The sequence below is a fragment of the Callospermophilus lateralis genome, chromosome 14 (assembly GCF_048772815.1).
Source record: "Callospermophilus lateralis isolate mCalLat2 chromosome 14, mCalLat2.hap1, whole genome shotgun sequence".
Classification (NCBI taxonomy): domain Eukaryota; kingdom Metazoa; phylum Chordata; class Mammalia; order Rodentia; family Sciuridae; genus Callospermophilus; species Callospermophilus lateralis.
In genome coordinates, this window is record NC_135318.1 from 56,657,292 (window position 1) to 56,683,271 (window position 25,980).

Below are 25,980 nucleotides of genomic sequence, written 5' to 3' on the forward strand. Positions count from 1 at the left end.
CTGAACAGAAGGTGTTCTTGCTTCTCGTCTAACACAAGGCCCAGTAATTATCTGCAGCCCAAAGGACTTTGTAGAAAGAATGAATGACTTCTGATGCAAAAGACGTGTGTGAACTACAGCGAACAACGAGAACAGCCCTACAGTGCACGTTAGCAAAAACACCAGGTCAACCGCAGGCTAGGAAGCCCTCCGCGGCACCCGCGCGCCCGTCCTGTGCAGGCTCCCGCAGCCACGCACTCGCGATTCCCCGCCCCTTCCGGAGGCTCGTCGCGCGCTTGCGCCGAACGGTCCGCGCTTTGTTGCGATAGGCGGAGGCGGGGGAGGGGGCGAGGTTCTGCGGTCTCGGCGCGCCGCGCGGCCGGACGCGGCGGGCGGGGCCGAGGATGGAGGCGGTAGCGTCCTCTTCAACCGTTGGGGCTGCGCGTGAGAAGGTGGCTGTGTAGGCACCTGGGCTGGGAGGAGGCCGGCAGCGGCCGGGCCATGGCGGGAGACCCTCTCCTCTGGGTGTCCTGAAGCGTGCTCCCTGAAGGACCAGGGAGCGCTATCCCATGGGCTCGCTTAGCAGCCGAGTGCTGCGCCACCCTGGGCGAGCCCGAGCTCCACAGGAGCCCGGTCCCGGAGTGGGGGGCTCTGCCCGGAGGCCGGAGACTGGCGGCGATGCGGCTGGCCACAGCTTCTGTTACTGCCCGGGTAGCCGCAAACGCAAGCGGAGTAGCGGGGCCTTCTGCTACTGTCACCCTGACTCCGAGACAGACGAGGATGAGGATGAAGGCGACGAGCAGCAGAAGCTCCTCAACACTCCTCGAAGGTACGTGGAGGGGCGCTCCCCAGCGGACCCACACCCGCACCTGCACCTGTTGGGCTTGGGGTGGAGCCGGCGTCCAGTGTCCCGGCTGGATGCGGCGTCCCCCCGCCAGTAAAGAGTGGACGTGCCCTTGACCGAGTAAATGAACGAGCCCTGCTGCAAGGCAGGTCCGGGAGACGCCTGATGTTCTGCCTTGTAAACCACTGACGCTGCCGGGGTGTTGTTTCAGCCTCGGGATGAGACTGAGGAACGTCAGCTAGAGCTTGCCTCTCCTTCAACCCAGACCGACTGGCTGGCCTTCCATAGTACACCTTTGCCCTCTCTGAGCGGTTACCGCAGAATAAATTGTTTTGCATCCGGTTGCCAAAAATAGTATACAGGAGTAAATTTGATGCCCAAGATGAGCACCTTTATTGTCGCTCACTCAGTAAAGGGGAAATAATTGCTCCCAGTTCTCCTTATGTATAAAGGTGAAGTTTATCAAATAGTGTGCCTTTATTCCTAATAGGGAACAAAGTCTTTCAAGGTCTATAGTAGACGAAGTCATTGACCGCGGATCTGTCAAGCTGTGTGCTGCAGAGAGCGTGCTTACCCTTTTCTTGGAAAAGTTGGAAAACAAAATATTTGCTTGTGAACTAGAATGTAATTTATAAGTAGAATATTTCTTCACGTAACAATTTTTAAGGTCATTGGCAGAATCAATAGATGTATTTTTTTTAAATGAACCTTAAAAATGATTCAAAAAATTTTGCTACAGAAGTGTTACATATTGTAAAAAAGTGTCATGACGGAAGTGTAACAGATCAATGATAGAGGTAGTGCTTAAATATCATGGGTAAAAGCTGTTTAATAGTTTAATTTATAAAACTTTTCATACGGTTTTATGTTAGTTTGTATTTATTTACCAAAAAAATTGACCCCTACTCCCCCCATATTTTTTATTGGTTCATCATAATTATGCATAATTGTGGAATTTATTGTTCCATATTTGTACAAGCACAGGATATTTTGGTCAATATTGTTTCCCAGTATTTTCCTTTTCCTCCTCTGCTCCCTCCTTCAGTAACCTTTCTAAAGAGTCACTGTAGCACAGTTTTTATTTTTTTGTTACTGGGGATTGAATCCAAACACTGAGCCACATCCCCAAACCATTTATTTTTTTATTTTTTTATTTTGAGACAGAGTCTGGCTGAGTTGCTTAGGCTGGCTTTCAACTTGTGGTCCTCCTGCCTCAACCTCCCTAGCTGCTGGAATTACTTGGACAAGTGCCATAGCACTCACTGTAGCAGTTTTAAGCACTTAGATTCTAAGTTCATGTCTGTATTCTGTACTTCATATTCTTTATATGTAAAATATAGATATTAAAACCACTTCATAGTTAACACAAATTTGAGAATGAACATGGTGCACAGTGTCTGGCATATACCTACTCAGGATTAAATGGTCCTTTTATTATTATAAAATATTCATTCCTCTTTGTCACTGTCAATATAGCCACTACCACTTTCTTTATTTTTTTAAAATTTTTTCTCTTTCCACATTTTTTATTGGTGCATCAAAGTTGTACATAATGATGGAATTTGTTGTTAAATATTCATACATGCACAACATAACAAAATAATTTGGCCATCATCACTCCCCAGCACTTCTCCCCTTCCCCCATTCCTCCTTACCTCCCACCTCCTGGTCCCTTTTCTCTATTGATCTCCCTTTGATCTTCATAAGATCCTGCCCCCTCTCTACCTTCCACATATGAGAGAAAACATTTGACCCTTGACCTTCTGAGTTTGGCTTATTTGCTTGGCCTAATGGTCTCTAGTTCCATCCATTTTTCTGCAAATGACATGATTTCATGAATAAAACTCCGTTGTGTATATATACCACATTTTTTTTAATCCATTCATCTGGTGATGGAAACATAGGCTAGTCCCATAGTTTGGCTATTGTACATTGTGCTGCTATAGACATGGTTAAGCATTTATCACTGAAGTATGATGACTTTAATTCTTTAGGATAAATACCAAGGAGCGGTACAGCTGGCTATATAGTGGTTCTGTACCTAGTCTTTGGAGGAACCTCCATACTTATAGTGGTTGTACTAATTTACCAACAGTGTAAAAGTGTTCCTTTTTCTCCACATCCTCTCCAGCATTTATTATTGTTTGTATTCTTGATGACTGCCATTCTGACTGATGTGAGATAAAATGTAGTTTTGATTGCAAACGATGTTGAACATTTTTTCACATATTTGTTGGCCATTTGTATTTCTTCTTTTAAGAAGTGTCTGTTTAATTCATTTGCCCATTTATTAATTGGGTTATTTGACCACTTTCTTTGATAATTGTTATATGTGTTTATTTATTTATTTTATCCTTTCACTTTTTACCTGTGTCTTTATATTTAAAGTAGATATCATAGAGACAGCATTTAGTTGAGTCTTGTCTTTTTAATCCAATAGAGCAATCTCTGCCTTATAGTTATTATTTAGACCACATATTTTTAATATGATTATTGAAATATATGTCAGTGCCCATTTGAAAGAAACCACACAGTAATTTGAACAGGGATAATTTAAATATAAATATTAACAGAAACAGGGAATTAACGGCTAAGGGCAAATATTAAGGTAAAGAGATCTCTTAAAAATATAGGGATAAAAAATACAGGAAACAGTCACTTTTTGTAAGGCTGAGGCAGAATATCCAAGGAAAGAACAAATTTGAAATAGGTCCCTCCCTCCCCAAGCTAAAATTTGCCATCCACTGAACATATATGGCGAAAAAGTTTGGTAAGTGTGATAGGCTGGGACTGGCGAGTAGAAAACTTTCCATGGGAGTACCCCCAAAATTGCTGGGCCAAAGCTGAAGATTTTTACCATCTAGACCATTACAGAAAAATGTGCCAATTCCTGGACTACATGGGCAGACTATAAGGGAAAGTCTTTGAAGTAAGCTTTACTAGAAAATGCTTATCAGAATATATGTTTTCATGGAAAATAAGAAAATATTGAGACCTGCAATTGTATGTGTTGGCATTAATACACTTCTCGAGGTTGTTTATTGTACTTTCCTGCCTAACAAACTACCTCAGAAGAAATTTTATCTTCTAGGCCTACTTTCTACCTCATACCTTTGGTTAAGTGCTTGTCTTACTTTTTCATTAACAGAACTATTAAAATCCACACTGTTCTCCAACCAGTGCTTTGTCCATAGTTTGTGCCTAAAAATTGAAATCTACTAAACAGTATTTATTGTTATAACTATGTAAAGATTGCTGCAGAGTCAAGTAGTGTGCTAGGATTATAAATCATACTTGGTGAGTCCAATGTCACAACCCTCTGTTCAAAGGGAGAAATTTTTGAACCTCATAGTTAAGTGGAATCTTTAGGTTGGGCTGTTTTTGTTTGTATCTTATTTGGACAGTGCCTTTTTTGGATTGCTTTTTGTTGTCTCAGAGTTTCTGGCTGCCTTGTTGACAAAAGAATATTATCTTCAGATTTTTCTACCTTCTGAAACACAGTTGCATGGAATTCATCTCCTCTAAATCCTAGACTTCCCTCCAGGGTTTCTCCATCCTTCTTTTCCAGTCTGGATTTGTCTACTCCTATTCTGGGATTTATTTCACCCCATCTTAGGATTGGATTAGAGCCACTGTTTTCTGTGGCCTGTATTTTTTTTCCCTTTTTTTCATTCTTTTAGTGATCTAAGTCTTCCAAGTATTTTCTCATGAAAGAGCACAAAATAGGATAATTTATGCATATCTAAATACAAATTTTATCTCTCTTTCTTTATTCATACTTTGGGTCTGAAACTCTATAATAACTTTATATCTTTGATCATATTACTTCATTGTCTTCTGTCTTACAACATGGTTGAAACATTTGATCCTGAACTAATTCTCTTTTCTTTTTAGGTGACTTTTCTTTATGACACATTTGGATTTTTTTTCTTTTTTTTAATTTATATTTTCCTAGTTGTCAATGGACTTTATTAATTTATATTTGGTTTTGAGGATCGAACCCAGTGCCTTACACATGCTAGGCAAGTGCTCTACCACTGAGCTACAACCCCAGCCCATCTCTGATGTTTTTAAATTGAACTAGAATGGACCTAATTATGGGTCTTTTGATGGCCTTGTTAATTGCTGGAGCCTTACAATCTAGAGATTCATAATAATAGTCTGTAAGAACTCTTTCTTGTTCTGAGTACTTCTTTTTCATAGCACCTTATAAGTGTAATAATCTAAGATATCTAAGTATATGAATGAGAGGGTTTTGAAATTTTCTTTTCCTGAATTAGATACTTCTTCTGGTCATTCTCTTTTTATTTTGTTGGGTAATCCTTGGTTGTCCTCTTATGTTTAAGAATGAGTTGCTGCTTTGTATGTGTACATGTGTTTTAATAAGCAAATAGTTGTATTTCCATAAGCCTCTTCTTTGAGTATGAAGATTGACTGAATTGGAAACTTGGGTTTTCTTTGTTTTAGAGTAGATTTCCAAACTTTCTGGGTTCACAGTACCCTTAGTGTCATAGTAATTTTTTATGGTACCCCTTAATGCAGAAGAAATACCTGATGGTTAAGTCCAAACAACTTAATAATGGTAGATTACCTGTTGTCTAAAAAATGTGTTTTCTTCAAATTAAAACATGGTATAGTGCCTATCTAGTTTTCTGCGGTGTTCCAGGTATTTTGGCACACAGTTTGGGAATCGTGACTGAGGATGAATGGGTTGGGAGCTGATAGGCTACAGATTCCTCAAATTCCAGAGTAAGGATTGCTTTGTCTGGATCACCAATACTTACATTAAAAGCCTTAGGTCTTCTGGTAGATTGTTTTTTTTTTGTAGAAAAACCCTGAAGTCTTTTTGCCAGGGTGTTTGTACTCTGTGTTCATAGAGTAAGGGAGGCCACTAAGGAGGACAAATTTTCATATTTCCTTCCTTCCACCCGCCCCACAGGGTTCTGAAAGACAAAATTTTAACCTCCATCTGAGCCCTTTATAATATATTTTGTGCTGTGGCTTTCTCTACTTTTTTATTCCAGTTTATTCTCTAATTTTCAGATTCCTAATATGTCTCTTATCAGATGATGAGCCCACTGTCATATTTTTGTTACTGTGAATGTAATATTCGTTTTTATGCATTTGTTCTTTAATGTGATTTGGGAGGGATGGGAATCAAACATGTACTCGTGGTACTATCAGGAATCAGAAACCACGTTGTCTCCTTTACTTCTCACAATAACTCAATGAAGTAGATATTATTTATATTATCTTTTTACAGTGTAACTGAGCTGTAGGAGACCAGGGCCTCAAACCCATGTCTATCTACCACAAAAGTATGTACTATTTTTGTACTTTTTTTTTTTTTTTTTTTTTAGGGAGGAGTCTTACTGTTTTACCCAGGTTGGCTTTAAACTTTTTGAGTTCAAGTTACCCTCCTGCCTCAGCCTCCAGAGTAGCTGAGACTACAGGAACATGTTACATGCCCAACCTACTGTGCTGTGTTTAATATCTGTTGGGAAAAGGTATTAAATACACTGGTTCAAGATGCCATCTGAAACAATGACTTCATTTTTAAGAAGAAATTTAAAAATTTTTAACTACTAAGAAAGCTGTCAGAATTAGTCAAAAATTGTAAAGACTGATCAGCTTTTGCCTATGCTTTCCTTATTTACTAGATCATCTTGCTTAATGATTTCTAAACTTTTTAAGTCTTCCTTTAAGTTAAATCTTATGCAGAAATCCAGTGTGTTTATAGAGGTAGTGGCTGGTGTTGCTCTGGGTGAAGTTAGGTGTCTAGAGTTCATTGTTTCCCTCTCCTTGGTGAACCCTAAAATGCTTCTTTCATGAGCCCAACTTCGAAAACCTTTGATTTAAGGTTTCAGACCATTTGTCCAAACAAATGGGAGTTAGTTTAAAACCAGTCATAACTAGTCCAGTTTGGTATCCAATAAGGTTAGATGTAAATTATTTTACTAATTACTTGGGTAGGGAATTTTCACTCTTGTTCTTCATTTTTTAGGTGCACAGCAGATTATTGCAGTTATATTGAAATTCTCTGTAACTATGCTGATTCCTAAATAAGGAAAAAAGCAAAAACCACCATGCTGACTTATCTTCTTAATTTATTAAATACGTAATTAAAATTAATTCAAAGATTTTTAAAAAATATAAAAGGTGCGTAGAGAAAGGTCTCCTTCCCATGCTGCTGCCCCTATCTATTCACTGTTTTCCCCCCTGTGAATGGAGTGCCCCAGAGGTGGCTACTAGGTATTATCTTCTGTACTCTTCTAGAAATGAGAAAATTTGAATATATAATATTCCCCTCCTCTTTTTTTTTTACACAATGGACAAATAAACTCTAATTGAAATTGAACAAAAGGAGTATTTTAAAATGTCTTCAAAATCAAAAAAACATTCAGGTTTTTTAATATATATATATAACTTTTACATGTCTTTCAACAGGAAAAAATTAAAGAGCACATCCAAATATATTTATCAAACATTATTTTTGAATGGTGAAAACAGTGACATTAAGATTTGTGCTCTCGGAGAAGAGTGGAGCTTACACAAAATATATTTATGTCAAGTAAGTATTTTATTTTTCTGTTGGTTACCAGGGTAGTTACTTAAAGAAACTCAAACTTGTGTTCTTCCTCGTTGCATTTCATAGTAATCTTTTGCATAGACAGTAATAAAATCCTTTCATCTGATAATAAGTATTTTACTAGAAAGGGGTTGGGGTTATGGCTCAGTGGTAGAACACTCATTTTGCACATGTACAAGGCCCTGAGTTCGATCCTCAGCACCACATATAAATAAATAAATAAATAAATAAATAAATAAATAAATAAATAAATAAATAAATGGTATTGTGTACAACTACAAAAAAAATTTTTTTTAAATAAGTATTTTACTAGAAAGATGGTAAACATTTTCAGTGAAAACTTAGTTTGGCCTAAATAAGAGACTTGAAACTCACTGTCATGCTAGCCCAGCAATAGTCATTACTTCAACAAGGTGCTTATTTCAGTGCCCTCTGTTGATAAAGAGGGAAAAGTCAGGAGAAAATGGTTTATTAAAGTTAATATTGCTAAATTTATTTTATTTGTGATTATTCATTTGCATAAATTCATCTGAAATGTTGCTTTGAAGTTCAAGTTGAATGTGACTGAAAGGTTCTTGACATTTAACCCTTTATTCTGTCTTGGGAAACCTAGTTTAGTTAAAAACAAAATGAGCCAGGCGCAGTGGCACACGCCTGTATTCCCAGTAGCTTGGGAGGCTGAGACAGGAGGCGAGTCAAAGCCAGACTCAGCAACTGAGAGGGCACTAAGCAACTCAGTGAGACCCTGTCTCTAAATAAAATATAAAATAGGGCTGGGGATGTGGCTCAGTGGTCAAGTGCCCCTGAATTTAATCCCCAATTACTCCACCACCACCAAAAAAAAAAAAAAAAAGATGAACAAAAAGTATATATAAACTATGTTATTTAGAATTTAGCTGATGTACCTATTATATGTTTGTGCTGATAATTTTCCTGTCTGCTATTGTTAAAGATTCAGAACTTTCAAAATAGAATAAAATAGGGGCTGGAGTTGTAGCTCAGTGGTAGAATGCTTGCCTTTCACGTGTGAGGCACTGGATTTGATCCTCAGCACCACATAAAAATAAATAAATCTGATGGTGGTTTAAAAATATCCAGAAAAAAGAAAATTCCATCTGCACTAAGACACATACAGACTTTTCTTATCATTATCCCCTAAAAAAAAAAAAAGTGTAACAACTAATTACATAGCATGTACATTGCATTAGGAGTAATCTTTAAATGATTTAAATTTATAGGAGAGGATATGCATAGATTACATAGAAATATAAGAAACTTGAGCAGCTTCAGATTTTGGTATCTGCAAGGGATCTTGGAACCATTCAAAGGGATAACTGTAATAAAGACTCAGTAAATTTTTTAAAATAAATTAGTTCATATTTGATCTATTCTGAAGTACTGTAATTCTGAGGGATGCTATTTGTAAGATAAGTAAAGACTTCCTAGATTTCAGGTTCATTCTGGATTTTTCTGATTAAATAAAATCAGAATTTTTCCTGGTTTCTTTGGGGGAACATACTTATGTATTAACTTGGAACTGATCTAAACCCTTTATCACCATGAAGACACAGTAAGGATTCAACAGTGTGAGGACTATTCAGATAGTAATATAAAATTTGATTTAGTTTGTGTTAAAATAGTTTGTGTTAAAATTGTACTAAACTGTCATAATTTGATATACCTAATAATGGCCTTATCTTTATTTCTTTTCTTCTATGGTCATATTTGACAATTCTTTTTCTCTGGAAATTGGAAAATAATTTGGGAGACAAAAGTATTGGATAATCATTGACTTTTTTTTTTTTTTTTTTTTTTAAGTCAGGCTACTTTTCTAGTATGTTCAGTGGTTCTTGGAAAGAATCCAGCATGAATATTATTGAACTGGAGATTCCTGACCAGAATATTGATATAGAAGGTACTTCCTCCATAATTACTATTATGAAAAAATCATAAAACATTTCTTTCATAAAATTTATTATTTTGATAGAAAATAATTATTTCCTTCTAACCTTGTCAGCTAGGAAAAAGCTCCATTTAACATTGGAAGCTAATAATTTTATATTAATTTACTCTAATACTATATCAGTCTTGTTCTTCCTGTCCTAGATCTGTTTAGTCTTGTGGACTTTGTCAAATTTGTTTACTTGCCTTTGTAAATATGTCTGCCTGGGATATGAAATGTAGGGGGAAGGAAGGAAATGTATGACCACTTAAAAAAATTAATGTGTGAAGATTGTTCTTCTGGAAACAGGAAGGGTATGAATCATGTAATTTGTGTTATTTTAGAGTGTAGGGATACTTAATTGAGGAATTCAAGGTCTAAAAAGATAGGGACTTGTTTTGGATCTGAGAACAGTTTAGTGATCCTGCAGTCACACTATTTCTTTCCTTATTCCTATTCTAGTGCTCCTTCTGCTCCTCTCATTGATAGCCCAAATGGGGGATACCCAGTGCTCACCACAAAGGCAAAAAGGAAACTTGAGAATGTTTTCAAAACAAACCAGTAGAACACTGATGAGAGTAGCAGTGGAGAGAAGGATGGCCAGGCCTAAATAGCTGTGGATAGGACCAGGAGCGTACCATACTCTCTAGTGGTGAATCACTGAACAAGGCAGAATTAAGATTATCAGTGAGAACTTGCACTTAATGATTGCTCTATTCAGGAATATCTTATAAAAATTCGAAGGACATCTTTATTCTAGTCAAAAACATCAAGATTAGACTTTAAAAAATGCAGCCAAATTTCATAAAATAAACAAAATTTACAACATTGTTATTATCATCAATGAATAACCATTACTACTATTTTAATTATGATACTTCTCTTATCCTTTTATGTGCGTATGAGATTTAAATAAATATCACTGTGAAGACAGTCATTACTTTTGCAATAATCTTATAGATTTAATTATTGTTATTTAATTCTACATGTGCACTTTCTACTTTCAGCACTGCAGGTTGCATTTGGATCACTGTATCGAGATGATGTCTTAATAAAGCCCAGTCGAGTTATTGCTATTTTGGCAGCAGCTTGTATGCTACAGTTGGTAAGTATGCACATTATTTAAAAAAAAAAAAATCAGTGTTTTCTTTGTTTCAACATATCTTTCCAAAAATAAAGTTAAGCCTTTATAATTTTAAAATGAAAATTAAATGTATAAATGTATTATTTGTTATACATCATTCAAAATGCTTAACCAAAAGCAATTTATTATAACTGGGGTAGGGGTTTATGTCTGTGTAAAACGAATACAAACTATTTCCATGTCACTATCTTTGTATGACTGTAATATGGAAAATATTTACTTGTCTAAGTCCATTTACCTCTATTAATGACTTATTTACACTATTAAACAAATGTTTTCTGATTACTAATTAATTTAGTTCATGAGTTCAAAAAACATGTATGCTACTATGTAAACTTCTTCTTAGTTGTTAAATAATTATGTGTAAACCACATTTATATGTTTTAATCTTAGAATGACAGATTTATTCATTTAACAAAAGTGCGTTGACCAATATGTCAAATTAGGCATAGAGATCCAAGGGTAAATTAAGATATAGTCCCTAAATACATACAATTTGTGTGTGTCAATTTTTGAAACAACAATGTAGTCCTACCTTCACGAAGCTCACAGTATAGTATATGTATGTGTGTGTAGAAAGGGGAAGGGTTGATATATAAATCCAAAGGTAAAATAAGAGCTGTCCAAAATTAAAGGTATAAAAATCTTGTAGGATTTAGTAGATCCATAAAAAAAAGAATTAGTCATTTTATAACCCAATAGTATCATAAGAGGATGTTTCCAAATTGAGTCATACATTGTATGAAGAAAGAGGGAGGAAGAGCATTTCAGACATAGGGAACAGAGTAAGCTAAGACCTAGAGATGTGAAATGATGGAGGACTAGAGAATCTAAGAGGAGCATGGCTCTAGCAAAACTAAACAGGGCTTGTAGAAAGAGAGGCGGAAGACAGATTATGAAGTTCCCTCTATATATTTCTATGAAGTTAGCCTTTATATGTAAGTACTTTTGGAAGATTTTAATCAGAAGAAAGACAAAGTTATGCTTTAGAAAGAATACTTCAGGATCGATGTGTGAAGAATGTATTGAAGAGAAAATGAAAAATGAGTACATTAGAGACAAAAGCCTATGGGAGGAGTCCAAGTGAAGTCCAAGTTAAAGTAGTGGCAATAAACATGGAGTGGAAAGATGGATAGCCAAAAGATTAAATAAGGGTAATCCATTGGGTAAGGTGACAGATGAAGTGTTTAAGAGAAAGGGGAGGAGTCTAGAATGATTGTCAGGTAAGTTTAAAAACCATTTTGTATCAATGTGTTAATTTTTTTAAAAAATGCTTCCTTTTTTTGACATTTATAACAACTTGCTAAATATCCTTGGTAAAAATTTGATTTTTAAAAATATTTTGATCCCTTCAATACTTATTTCCAATGAAGTGTACTTTATTTTCTAACTTAAGTCCTTTTGGTTTTGTTCTACATTGACTTTCCACCTTGTTTTTGTAATTTACTAATTCTAACTTAATAATATACTTGCATGATGAATGTATTTCAGAAATTTGAATGAAAAGCATCATTATTCTTTCTGTATATTAAAGTTTGTTCATTTGAAACCATATAAACATTTCAGATTAAAATTTTAATGTAAATTGTTTATACTATACTTGTTTTATGGGAATGTCTTAGATATTTATAGGTGTTTTAAACTTTAATAGGAACTCTCTGATAATTCATATTATTTACTTGTCTAACCTGTTACATGGTTAGCTGGTTGATTATATAGAGAGTTCTTAATTTTAAAAGAACAGACAAAGTGCTGCCAAAGAAATTTGCAAAGGTCCCACAGAGGGGGAAAAATAGAAAACAAAGAGAATAGTATTATTTATATTTATTTACCTTCCATTTTTCAGTTCCAAGTATTAAGTTGAATACTTGGGGAATTTTTTTTTCTGTATTTTTATTGGACTTATAAAAAATTTAAATTTGCTGCACTTAATGAGTTTTCTTTCTTTCTTTCTTCCTTTTTTTAAAAAAACTTTTTAATATGTAAAAGCACATATCAGAACTAATTTTTCCCACATGAAATGGGCCTTTCCAGTGCTTATTTATATTTACAGGATGGTTTAATTCAGCAGTGTGGTGAGACAATGAAGGAAACAATTAATGTGAAAACTGTATGTGGCTATTACACATCAGCAGGGACCTATGGATTAGATTCTGTAAAGAAAAAGTGAGTTTACTTTTCTTGTTTTTCTTCCCATTCCACTTCTGGGAATTTGGTTGCTTTGATTTCTTAAGAGAATGTATGTAGAGTTATAAGAAAATAAAAGAATTAAGAAAAGAAAAAAGCCTAGGGGGATAGAATCTTATTATTTTAAAAGTCCCTTTTTCTTTTGAACTAATTAGTAAATTCCTCAAGAGTGTTGTCTTTTTAAGTGACCATGGGTGGGTTATACAAGCTTATAAAAACTATGGTCACTCTTTACATTTTCTATTAAAATTATTTAAGGAGTAGGTTTAATAGATATTTTAAATAGATATTGGCAATTTTTTTTTATAACTCTTGAGAATTGCAGAACTCATTTTGAGATCTTAAAGATATGTGCAAGCCCCATCATAAACTATTTAACACAAACCTGAAACGGTATTTTTTCTTAAATAGAAATGTTTTTCTTAAGTAGAAATGCTATAATATCAAGGAAATATTTCCTTAATAACTACTGACAAAAGCAATACTAAATTTCATATTGTTAAACTAAAAATTTTGAGCATGTACTAGCAAGATTAATATTCTGTTTTTATCTTAATTGTAAGACCTACTTGGTTAATTATAAATATATATAATGTAATAATTAAGTATTTTAATTTCAGGTGCCTTGAGTGGCTTCTAAACAATTTGATGACTCACCAGAATGTTGAGCTTTTTAAAGAACTCAGGTATTTGAATTTTAAATAACTTTGTAATTAATATCCTAGAATAATGTTTTTCATTTGTTAAAGTATGCAAGTTATTTTTGTAGAACACAAAACGTATTTTTACATCCATGAACTGAAAAAATGCTACACAAATTTCTTTTCTTTATAAAATGATGATACTATGTCTATTTTGTTTAACCAATTTTAACAGAAAAATGTGTTGCTACTATAAGACTATAGAGAAGTTTCAGTGTTACTTCTATCAGGCTCTGGAAGAATTAAAAGTTTCTTATATTTCTTAAACTGTATTTGAGAAATTATATTTGAGGAAAATAATTTTAAAATTTTTGCTAAGCCTAATTAAATTAAATTCACAATTAGTTTGCTTTTGAAATTATTTGTTTATTATCTCCCTTCTCTTCCCTTTCCTTCCTTCAAAAAATACTTTCTGAATGTCCATTATATATTAAAGGTATTCTTTTAAGAGCTATGAGGGATGCAGAAGTGATTATGTCCTTGTTTCTACTGTCAGGGAGCTTTTTTTGTAATAGTGAGGCTAAGATATATGATGGGGCTGAGAAATTCAGGGTGGAAATGAACTTTTAAAGGATTTAGGATACAAATGTCAGGAATATGTGATATTCTGGAGGAAATGGTGTAAAACCAAAGACAGCATTGTTTAGCTTCCTGAGATACCAATTTTGTTGGTTTGGGGGTGATCGGAGGGGACAGGTGAAAAAAAATTTTTTAAAATACATTGTGGAATAAGGGAAGTTCAAATATCTTTTTTAATTTTCATTTTAAAACAGTTTATAATTTTGTTGTTGTTTAATGGCTAGATTTTTTTCCCTGTCAGTGTGAAAAAAAGATTTCACACTGTGAATTATTAGTATTACTGTATTTTTATTACTAGTATTATTGTATTCAGACAGATTATTAACCAAGATAAGTCTTGGGAAAAAGACTGTTATAGTTTTTAATTCCATTTTTGTTTGATAAAAACAGTTTTTCATTCCACCAGCATCCTTCAGTCTGTGTGTGAAGATTAAGCTCACGCTTCTGTTTCATCTTTTTCAGTATAAACATTATGAAACAGCTTATTGGTTCATCTAACTTATTTGTGATGCAAGTGGAGATGGACGTCTATACAGCTCTTAAAAAGGTATTCACATAATATGATGTACACAAGGATATCCCCTCAGCCTTGCTCATTATAATGAATACCTGGCAACAGCTGGTATCCAGTGATAAAGGGATGGTTATGAATGCATGAAAAAGAACAGAAGCTACAAATGTTCCTTGACTTGAGATGGGGTTACATCCTGATAAACAATACTGCACTGAAAGTGAAAAAGTCATGGTTTTATGGGTACACTTTGTACCATCATTAGGTTGAAGAAATCAACCATTGTAAGTTGGAACTATTTGCTAAAATGTTAAAAAGTATATTTAGGGATTTCATGAGTGATAACTTTATTTTTTGTTCTTTTCTATCTTAGGAGTATTTTTTGTTTTTTCCCAGAATTTTTTCAACCATAAACATGTTTTTGTTATATCTTTACATAATCAGAAATGTTTCATGTAAAAGATGTTATCTTAGAATTTAAATGTTTTATATGGTTTTCAGGAATGTTTTCAAAGTTAAGCTTCAGTAGAATTCAAGATTTTATGATGCAATTTTCACAAATAATTTTTCTAGTAAAAGGTGAAATTATTCTTCTAGAGGCCTACCTGTAATTCATCTTTTTGAAAGGTTTCAACATGTTTTAATCTAATTTTCATAGTTCTGAAGAAATAAATCAGCTATTATTCTTTTACTACAGATGGTGAGACTCAGAATTCTTATAATGACTAAGTGGCAAAGGCCAGGTATTATGAGTTCTGGCTCACTGCTCCCTTCCAATTACATAATTTTGCTTTAGCCTTTTGTCCCTGACTTGGAGCACTGTCTACATGTAACATAGTTGTGAAATTTGGGATTGAGATGCCTTCTGGGTTATATGATTAGGATTGTTTATCTCTATGGCAGAGGTGGGATTCCATTACTGTTTTTCTTAAGGAAATTTAGTGTGTGGGTTATAAAGTTATAGAAGGTCCATTTCTATCTCTAAACTAAGATAGTATGAATTCTTTCGTACCATTACTATTACTGCTTTTATGGTAGTAGTGATAAATGCTAACACTTACATGGTATCATCTCCATTAGGCCCCATTCTGTTAATTCTTTTAATATCCTATAAGGTAGACATATTATCATGCTCATTTTGCAGTTGAAGAAATTAAGGCCCAGAAAAAAAAGAGCTATTTAGTAGCATATCTAGGATATAAAAGTCCATACTCTTAACTACTATGGATACTGTTTCAACAGCAATAAGATAATCCTTTTTCCCGTGCTTAATTTTATTTATTTATTTATTTATGAATGGGATGGGCTCTCAATGTTGTGTAAACTGGTTTCAAACTTCTGGGCTGAAGCAATCTTCCTGCCTTTGCTTCCCAAGTAGCTAGGACTACAGGCATGTGCCAATGTACCTGACTTTGATTCTTTAGCCTTACATAGTATTTAGTGAAATTGACTTGTTAATTAATGAATAAGTTAGCATAAAGTTGATAATATGCATAAAATAAGATTATTCAACACATTAATCTAAGTTGTATCCATGACCATAAAGTTTAGGGATTAGCTTCCTTCTTGGCACAAGCACATTTGGCTTTTATCATTGGACTATGATTAATGCCATGATGAATTTAAAGCTGGTAAAGATGTCATATAATAGTTATACTTTTTGTCTGTTGCTTATAAAAGAGTAAATTTAAAATTTTAAGGTGTTATGTTTAAAGGTGGGAGCAGTTTGAAAATATAATCACAAAATGATGAAGTCAAATGTTTTTTCTTTTTTTTTAAACTCAGTGGATGTTCCTTCAACTTGTGCCTTCTTGGAATGGATCCTTAAAACAGCTTTTGACAGAAACAGATGTCTGGTTTTCTAAGCGGAGAAAAGGTATGCCTAAAATTTAAAGAACTTATCTTTATTTTAATGGAATTTATTAAAACTGGGCCCTGACTTGTTTATAGACTTAATTTTAGATCTGGAGAGGACCTTAGCAATTATCTAATTTAGTCTCTTAGTTACAATGAGAAAATTGAGGTTAGATTAAGAAAAATGCCTTACCTATGGTTATCCCTAAAACTGTTCTTTCTCCCTTTGTTTCACCAACAGATCGTGGTTATCACATTCATTCTTTAGTTTAATCGCATTGAATTTTTCATAACCAATTATCCTATCTATTGGCAGCAATTCTAAAACATGAGAGGCTATGGACAGACTTCTGTGTGTGTAAATTCCGAATTGGCTAGGTACATGTGTGCTATCTGCATTTTTGGAGAGGGGGGGCTTCTGTATCTTTTATCAGATTTTCTAGGGAAATTGATCCAAAATTGATTCAGATCAACTGCTAACAAGGTCTAATATGGGTAGAAGAAAGTATATAATGTATTTATTTTTTAGTTTGCTAAAATAAATCTAGGAAAAAACTTCTAATGGCCCCCAGGTACAAAGAAAGTAGATCAATAATAATCCTTTGTTCTTCATTTTCTTAGCATACTATCATTTTTGGTCACGTATGGCCATCTTTTTGAGGTATTTTTAATAATATATTGAACCTCCATGAACTAATTTTAATTTCTTCCCTGTAGAGTATACTTCAGTGTCCTTTTGTTTTTCTCCTATTAAGTCCCTCTTACTTTCCCCAACCACTACATTGAATTTTGTGTATATTTTTCTTTTGCTTTAAACAAAATTTTGCCACTTTATGCATATATCTCTTGAGCTATTAAGTGGCAGCAGATCTAGGAAGTAAAAGTGCAAGTCTTTACATATATGAATATATGTCTTAACATAGTAGTGTGCTAATGAGCTGACTCACTGAAAAACCAATCCCTGATTTGTAGCAAAGTTTTCCATGGCCAAAATTCTCTTCACATGACTGATTTCTAGCTACCAACATGACATCACTGAATGCAGAGTTGGAAAGAGGCACACAGCTCCTGTGAACTAACATGAGCCAGCTGCAGCGTACCACTGGACAGTATATCATTTTGTTTTAGTTGTTATGAAACTACTTCATATTGTGTCTTAATTTTTCGTTTCCTTGTTAACTAAAGAGATTAAATGGCTTGTATATGTTATATTAGTCATGTTTTTCCTTTTCTATGAAATTATGAAATATATGAGTCTTTTTCCTTTTTTTTGACATAATGCATTTATTTTGTTTATTTAGTTTTTTTTTAATGTGGTGCTGGGGATGAAACCCAGTGGCCTCATGCATGTTACACAAGTGCTCTACCACTGAGCCACAACCCCAGCCCATGATTTGTAGGTAATCTGTATGTATTTTTTTTAATTTATTTTTCAGTTCCAGGTGTACACAATATATTTTACATTTATGTGGTGCTGAGGATCAAACCCAAGGTGTCCCGCACATTCTAGGCAAGCACTCTTCCACTGAGCCACAATCCCATCCCCTTCTTTATGTGATATTGATAACCGATCATTTGTCATAAATTCATTTTACATTTATCTTCCAACTTGTAGATTATCCTTCTGCTTTCTTAAAGATGTCTTTTGATGAATAGAAGTTTGTTTTTTGGAGGGGAGGTACCATTTAACCTAGGGATAATTTACCACTGAGCTATATCCCCCACCCTTTTTTTTTAATTCAAAGTATAGTTACTTTAATAGGTTTACCTTATTTCTATTCTGAATTGACCAATTGCCTTTGGATTTTTAAAAATTTATTCTAATTTGTTATATATGACAACAAAATGTAATTTCAATTCATATTACACAAATATAGAACAATTTTTCATGTCTCTGGTTCTACACAAAGTAGAGTTACACCTTTCATGTTTTCATACATGTACTTAGGGTATGATGTATGTCTCATTCCATCTTCCTTCCTACCCCCATGCCTCCCTCCCCTTTGCCCTATCTGAAGTTCTTATATTCCTCCCACACTGCCCCCCAATCCCCATCATGAATCAGCCTCCTTATATCAGAGAAAAAATTTGGCACTTGGTTTTTTGGGATTGACTTACTTCAGTTCATTATATTCTCCAGCTCCATCCATTTATCTGCAAATGCCATGATTTTATTCTCTTAATTTTTAATTTTTTATTATTAATTTTTTAATAATTTTTCATTATTAGGTCAGGTCTGAGTTGCTTAGGAACTTGCTAAATTGCTAAGGCTGACCTTGAACTTGCGATTCTTCTTTCTCAGGCTCCCAAACTGCTGGGATTACAGATGTGCTCCACAGTGCCTGGCAAATGTTTCTTTTTTTTTTTTTTTTTTTGGAGTACTGGGGATTGCTTGGCACTTGCTAGGCAAGCACTCTACCACTGAACTACATCCCTAGCCCTGAATAGAAGTTCTTAATTTTAAAGTGTGGTGTTCTTTTGTCTTATTTAAATAAATTTTATAGAATTATTTTATGTAGTCAAATTTCCTAGCTCAAAGCCAGATAAATTATTCAAGCTACTGAACTAAAAATGTATGAAAGACCATATCAATAAATTCTAATGATTTACTTGAAGAACAAAATATTAAGTTTATATATTAAATTATATTTCAGTGTTACCTTGTGGCAATTAAGGGAGGATTAGAAAAATTATAGAGGAGGAAAATATAGGAAAGAATTTAAATAAAACACAGAATCTGGAGGTGGAGAAGTGGACAAAAGGACTTCATAGAAACAGTAGTTAATAGGTAAATGTTGCTATAACTTCATGCTCATTTGTGCTCCTGATTAATCAAACACAACAACCCATCAATAAGAGAAACTAATCTCCAGCCCACCTGGTAGAAATCAGAATAGGAAACTATGGTCCATTTCTGTTTTTCCCACCTCAGAATCTTCATTCCAGTCATAATGTGTAACAATATACAATATAGAATTTTCAGAGAGATATTTATTGCATAAAGGAAAATATATGTCTAATGCCATTGTTTTTCTGTGAGGTCTTTATAAAAGTCATTTCAAACAGTTTTCAAAATTAGAAAACATACTTAGGAAATAGAGAAAAATCACTTGTCCTTTTGCCCATTATTGATTGATATTTGTCTTTTAAGTTTTATATGACTTTCCAGATATATGTGGATCAAGATGAAAAGAAATAACAGAAATTTTGGAAAATTTGTATACAGTTACACCTCAGTATTGCTATTGAATTTGAATGATACAGTTAATATAGTGACACGTTGGCCAGCAAGAAATTTTTATTTCTTGTTTATTTTTTGTTTCCATGAATTAATTTTGGGGGCTTTAGAGTTTATAGTGCAACAGGGGATAAAGGCTTGAGAAAGTACTTAAGGTTTGACTAACTCTCCAGAATTACTTCCCAAGGACTGAACACTCCAGTGAAACTCGAGCCCAGAAGCTTCAATTGAGGGTCTTTCACAAGATACTCCGGACACAGAACACCTTTTGGGAGTATTCTAATATGTCTCAGCAAAAATAAGACACTGTCATCACAGATTTGCAACACATGGGTAGTATTAATTTATTACTAAAATAAGCAAATAAGCCTATAACCTTGAAGGAAAGGCTCCATGGAATAATTACCAGATTTTTATGAGACAGATTAGATTTTTATAACTTGCTTATGTGACAGAGTAACTGTAAAAACATTAATGATATTCTTAATACACCCCATGAAATTGCACAGTTAATTCAGCATATGAACTAGAACTGTTTTCATTATAGAAAAAGGTAGAGAAATAAATCCAGTAACACACCTATTGTGTAAATAATCAACGTTAACTATTAATTTTAAAAAAGTATAATACTTTCTTTTCTGTTCTGCTTGATTCTTGGTAGATGCCAAAGGAATACAAAAAAAAGTATGAAAAAAATTGAAAATTGTGAAAATTCTTTTTATTAGATGTCTTTTCACAATTTTCAGGAAAACTGTTTCGGTGCAAAATACTTTTCTAGTTCACAGAAAACTTATGTTTCATGGCTTGAGATATAATAGTCTATAATAGCAGCTCTCATCTCTTATCTTTTTTTTTTTTTAGAGAGACTGAGAGAGAGAGAGAGAGAGAGAATTTTTTTTAATATTTATTTTTTAATTTTCGGCGGGCACAACATCATCTCTTATCTTTATCCTTATTAGAAACAAGGGTGAATGTAAGCTGGGTCTTATGCACAAATTAATTCATGTTTAATAGCAATATCTAAACATTTCCTTCACATTTGTGAAAGCACATTGAAATGCAATCGAGTAATTTTTTGGAATAACCTTATATTCTCCCTAAAATTAAAAAAATATATATTCATGTGCTTCAGAGACTGGAATTATTTTAGTAATAAATTAATACTACCCATGTGTTGCAAATCTGTGATGACAGTGTCTTTTTTTACTTGATTTTATTTTTTTAAATACACAACAATGGAATGTATTACAATTCTTATTACACACAATTTTTCATATCTTTGTATAAAGTATGTTCATGCCAATTCATGTCTTCATACATGTACTTGTTTTATTTTTTGCATTACAATTCTTATTACACATATATACCACAATTTTTCATATCTCTGTTTGTATATAAAGTAGGTTGACACCCAATTCGAGTCTTCATACATGTACTTTGGATAATGATGTCCATCACATTCCACCATCCTTGCTAATCCCCTGCCTCCTCCCTTTCCCTCCCTTGAACAGTGTCTTGTTTTTGCTGAGAAATATTAGAAGACTCCCAAAAGGTGTTCTGTGTCCTGAGAATCTTGTGAAAGACCTTCAAGTGAAGCTTCTGGGCTTGAGTTTCACTGGAGTGTTCAGTCCTTGGGAAGTAATTCTGGAGAGTTAGTCTAACCCTAAGTACTTTTCTCAAGCCTTTACCCCCTTGTTGCACCACAAACTCTAAAGCCCCCCATGTTAATTCCCAGGCCAGCAGTCTAACTAGGACCAAAGTTAATTTTCTGGGACTTTGTCTGAATCTCCCCAAGTTTTTATCCTCACATGTTAGGTTTATAAAATTCTTAGAAACTTTGAAATAGCTAATTTGTATTTTAAGGACTGTGTGTGTATGTGTGTATGTGTATCCCTGTCCACAAAGACATTTAGGGATAAAATAATAGGCTTGAAAATAATCACTTATTTTGTTTTTTCAATAGATTTTGAAGGTACGGCATTCCTTGAAACTGAGCAAGGGAAACCATTTGTGTCAGTGTTTAGACATTTAAGGTTACAGTATATTATTAGTGATCTGGCTTCTGCAAGGATTATTGAACAAGATTCTCTAGTACCATCAGGTAAGAGAATATGATGAATTTTTGATTTTAAGTAATGTTTTTCTGATTTTAACAACAATATATATCATAGAAAAAATAATGAACCAAATAAGAAATTAACCTAAATTCAAAAGTGGTATATATATTTTTTGTACCAGTACAATTATACCATATAGATTATTTTCTATGTTCACATTATATATTGTGGGTGTTTTCTCATATTTCATTAAATATTCTCCAGAATAGTTAAATGACTAGTGTTCTATAATATGGATATTCTTTAATTTAATTATCAGTACACTGTTTTGGATCAGACTTTTAAAAATGACTTTTGAGCCCAGGCACAGTGGTGCATGCCTGTAATCCCAGTGGCTCTGGAGGCTGAGGCAGGAGGATCAAGAGTTCAAAGCCAGCCTCAGCAAAAGTGAGGTGCTAAGCAACTCAGTGAAACCCTGTCTCTAAATAAAATACAAAATAGGGCTGGGGATGTGGCTCAGTGATTAAGTACCCCTGAGTTTTAAAAAATAGACTTCAGAAGTATTTAAAATTCATAACTGCTTTTCCTATTAATACTACTTAAAGTGCTTATTTTCTGTTTTTTCTTTCCATCTAAGGTTTTAAACTTCATGTTGAACCAGATATAATATCCTTGCTAATTATAATTTCAGTTTTTTGAAACCACTACTGATTTCATTTTCAAAGTTAAATCTCTAATGTTTCAGAAAGATTCAGTTTAGTAATACATAAGGATATAAGAAATACAAATACAGCATGTATTGAACACCAGGCCCTAGCAGTGATTTAATATTAAATGCCAAAGACAATTATACCCATTTCAATTTTACTTCCTTTTAAGTCTCTTTAGAAATGAATTTTAAGGGTTAAGGATATAGCTCAGTGGTAGAGTGTGTGCCTGGCATACACCAGGCCCTGGATTCAATCCCCAGTAATGCAAAAAAAATCTGTTCTAAAATAGTTTAATTTAGGTGTATCTATGATGCAGGTGGATAATCCTTATATTTTTTGGAATTCATGATGGGCACAGATATTTCTAGTCTGAAATATTTTATTCAGTATAAAATAATTTAGATTTTTATTCTGGTCAAATTTCAGTCATGTTTTTCTGACTTATGGGAGAAATCTTTTTAAAAATTTTATAATACCCCATCCTACAAATATAAGTCTGCAAATAGATTTTCCTGTATGTCCAAATAAAAGTTGTAGTTTTAAATGTAGAGTATAAAGTAAAGTTACATACCACAGTGCTTGTGAGGGGACAGAAATTGGTTATCTAGCTCATATTATTGAGATAAATTAGTATATGCTCTGAGTCGGAAGGTATCTCAGCTTTGAAGTAAATGGAAATAATTTTGACTAATCAACCTAACATTTATTGATCATTTTTCAGAAATAGTGCCAAATGTGTTGACATTAATAAAAGTTATACATTCATCAGTCTAGGGAGATTTTATATCTGTTTACCACTTTAAGTCAAAAATTTAGAAATGCCACTAACCTATCTTATTACTGTTCCTCCCAAATCTTTTTATTATTTGCCCTGAATGTCTGGGTCAACAAAATCTCAGAATATTCTATCTCTTCCCTCCATTTATTTCATTCTACCAGAAGATATTTTCTCTCTGGGTAGGACTTCATCTCTCACACCCTGCTAATAAAAGCCTGATGGTCATGGTCCTAATTCTTCTGTGTTCTTTCCAAACCAGTATTGCATGTGATCTGACCCTCTGTCTTTTTTTTCCTGAATCTAGTTATTTTTCCACATTTGTTTAAGACTTGGTTACTTGATTTAATATCTTCCTGCTGCCCAGACCATAAACAATATACTTTTCCTTTCACTTACACAGCAAAATTCTGGGCAAGTTAGGAATGTGATTTTTTGTTTGTTTTTTAAAATCTGTAAATATAGGACATTAGATTTTTAAATGATATGGTTCCCATTTCCTTTGTTTAAGACAAGGGAATAATCTAAATTGATTTCTTCTAATTTATATCATTTATTTGTCACTGGGGATAGAACTCAGGGGTGGTCTACCACTGAACGACATCCCCAGCCCTTTTTAAATTTTGTTTAATTTCTTAAAAGTTTGAGACAAGTTCTTGCTGAATTGCTGAGACTGACCCCAAACTTGGCAAGCCTCCCATCTTAGCCTCCTGAGTAGATGGGATTATAGGCAAGCATCCCCATTTCTGGTGAGTCATAGTTTCTTGAAGGCTTTTTCAGAATCTTTCTACCCAATATTCTGTCAAAAAGGATTTTAGTATGCCCACCTGTATTCCTAGCAACTCAGGAGGCTGAGGCAAGAGAATCACTTCAACGCCAGTCTTGGCAGCTTAGCAATACACTATCTCAGAGAGGATTGGGGATATAGCTCCGTGTAGAGCACCCCTGGGTTTAATCCCTGATATATTTAAAAAAAAAAAAAAAAGACTAGCAAACTCTGTCTAATGACTCTGCCTTCTGGAGATATGACTGCATATAAGTTATTAAAAACTGTAGGGCTGGGGTTGTGGCTCAGAGGTAGAATGCTCACCTACCATGCGTGAGGCACTGGGTTCAATCCTCAGCACCACATAAAAATAAGATAAAGATGTTGTGTCCACCTATAACTGAAAAAAAAAACTATGTAAAAGAACCTGTTTCACTTATTTTCATCTTATACTGTACCAGATTATTTTTCTGCCCTATTGTAATAACTTAATAGCGCATTTCAAGTTGTGTTCCATTGACTTGTTTTTGGAATCCTGCTTTTAAGACATAGGTCCTACAAGCTTTTAGCTACCAGTGACAAGATTTATTTGACTTTTCACTCTTTCAAACTGGAAAGACAGGAGGGACAAAAATATGCAATCATGTTTTTAATTTGTTAAAATGTTTTTGGTTTTAAAGGAGATTATACGAAGTTTGTCAATTTAAATGTTAAAAAACATTTTCATGCAATATCTCTCACATGATACTGAGAATATATATGTGTAACCCTTTCATTCCAATTTTACAAATCATTCATGATAGGCCATAAACACAACTCGTTAGTAAAATTATCATTTTAATGGATAGGAACCAGCATTTTACAGTAAAACAAAATTTAAAAATCCAAATGAATTGCAGATATATATGTGTGTGTACTGAGTCACATAAAATTCGTCATGCGTTTACCTAGGAAGATAAATTGGCATAAACATTTAGCAGTTAGTTATGCCTTTTAATAATAGCAAGAATATTATTTTGGGGCACTGAAACATTGAAAAATGTGTTTACACCGTGTTTTAAGGAAGCATACAGTAAATCATTGGAACTCATCTGGATCCTACCCCTTCACCCCATAACCCACAGTGCTAGAGATCAAACACAGAGTCTCATACATGCTAAGCAAACACTATACCGCTGAGCTACAACCCCTGCCCTGGATACCTTCATTAAGTACAGACTTAGAAAGTGAAAATCCAGATTTTAATTGCACTGTTTTTTCTCCCCTCCTTAAGGTAAAAATTAAGAACTTGAAAGAAAAATAGCCCTTCTTTTCCTCTCTTTCAACCCCAACCCTCCTTTTCCATTTGTGGTCTTAGAGGTCAAACTCAGGGACCCTGCACATTCTAGGCAAGTACTCTACCACTGAGCTGTATACTATATACACTCAGCCTACAAAAACAACTCTCTGGTTTGGGGAATAAAATAGCAAAAAGATAAATATAGTGATAAGCAATTCTACTTTTATTTTATTTTTTTAAACCTTTTTTTCAGTTGTAAATGGACACAATACCTTTATTTTATTTATTTTTATGTGATAGTAAGGATCGAACCTAGAGCCTCACACATGAGGCTAAACTGAATCTTTCTGAAACATTATATACATTATCAGTCTTTTACAAGTGCTCTACTGCTGAGCCACAACCCCAGCCCCATTAATCTATATTTTTATCTAAATAACTAAAATTTCAACTTGTCCAGACTTGTAAAAAAAAAAAAATTACATGCTTATTATTAAAGAAAATCTCCGGTTGGGGTTGTGGCTCAGCGGTAGAGCACTCACCTAGCACATGCAAGGTGCTGGGTTCGATCCTCAACATCACATAAAACTAAATTTTAAAAAAAATAAAGGTATTGTGTCCAACTACAACTAAAAAAAATATTTTAAAAAAGAAAATCTCTAGTTATAAATTTAATAATAATTAGAATAAGCTAAAGTCTTGTGTGTTTGTGAGAGAGTGTGTGTGAGTGTGTGACTAAGGATTGAATCCAGGGCCTTATCCACTGAGCTATATTCCCAACCTTTTTTATTCTTTATTTGGAGTCAGGATCTCCCTAAATTTCCC

General features: G+C 34.0%; 1 protein-coding gene across 2 annotated transcripts in view; it reads left to right on the forward strand.

Annotated features, from left to right (window-relative positions):
• The first annotated feature begins 358 nt into the window (after positions 1-358).
• Gmcl1 (germ cell-less 1, spermatogenesis associated) overlaps positions 359-25,980 on the forward strand; it is a 46,438-nt gene continuing 20,816 nt past the window's right edge. For both annotated transcript variants that reach the window (XR_013088585.2, XM_076832816.2), the window contains exons 1-9: positions 359-808; positions 7,271-7,394; positions 9,231-9,327; positions 10,362-10,459; positions 12,552-12,664; positions 13,306-13,371; positions 14,428-14,512; positions 16,262-16,352; positions 21,532-21,669. Coding sequence is in view for 1 of the 2 variants with exons in the window: in XM_076832816.2 (XP_076688931.1) it covers positions 549-808; positions 7,271-7,394; positions 9,231-9,327; positions 10,362-10,459; positions 12,552-12,664; positions 13,306-13,371; positions 14,428-14,512; positions 16,262-16,352; positions 21,532-21,669 (1,072 nt within the window). In the remaining variant the exon portion in view is untranslated. The remainder of the gene's footprint in view (positions 809-7,270; positions 7,395-9,230; positions 9,328-10,361; positions 10,460-12,551; positions 12,665-13,305; positions 13,372-14,427; positions 14,513-16,261; positions 16,353-21,531; positions 21,670-25,980) is intronic.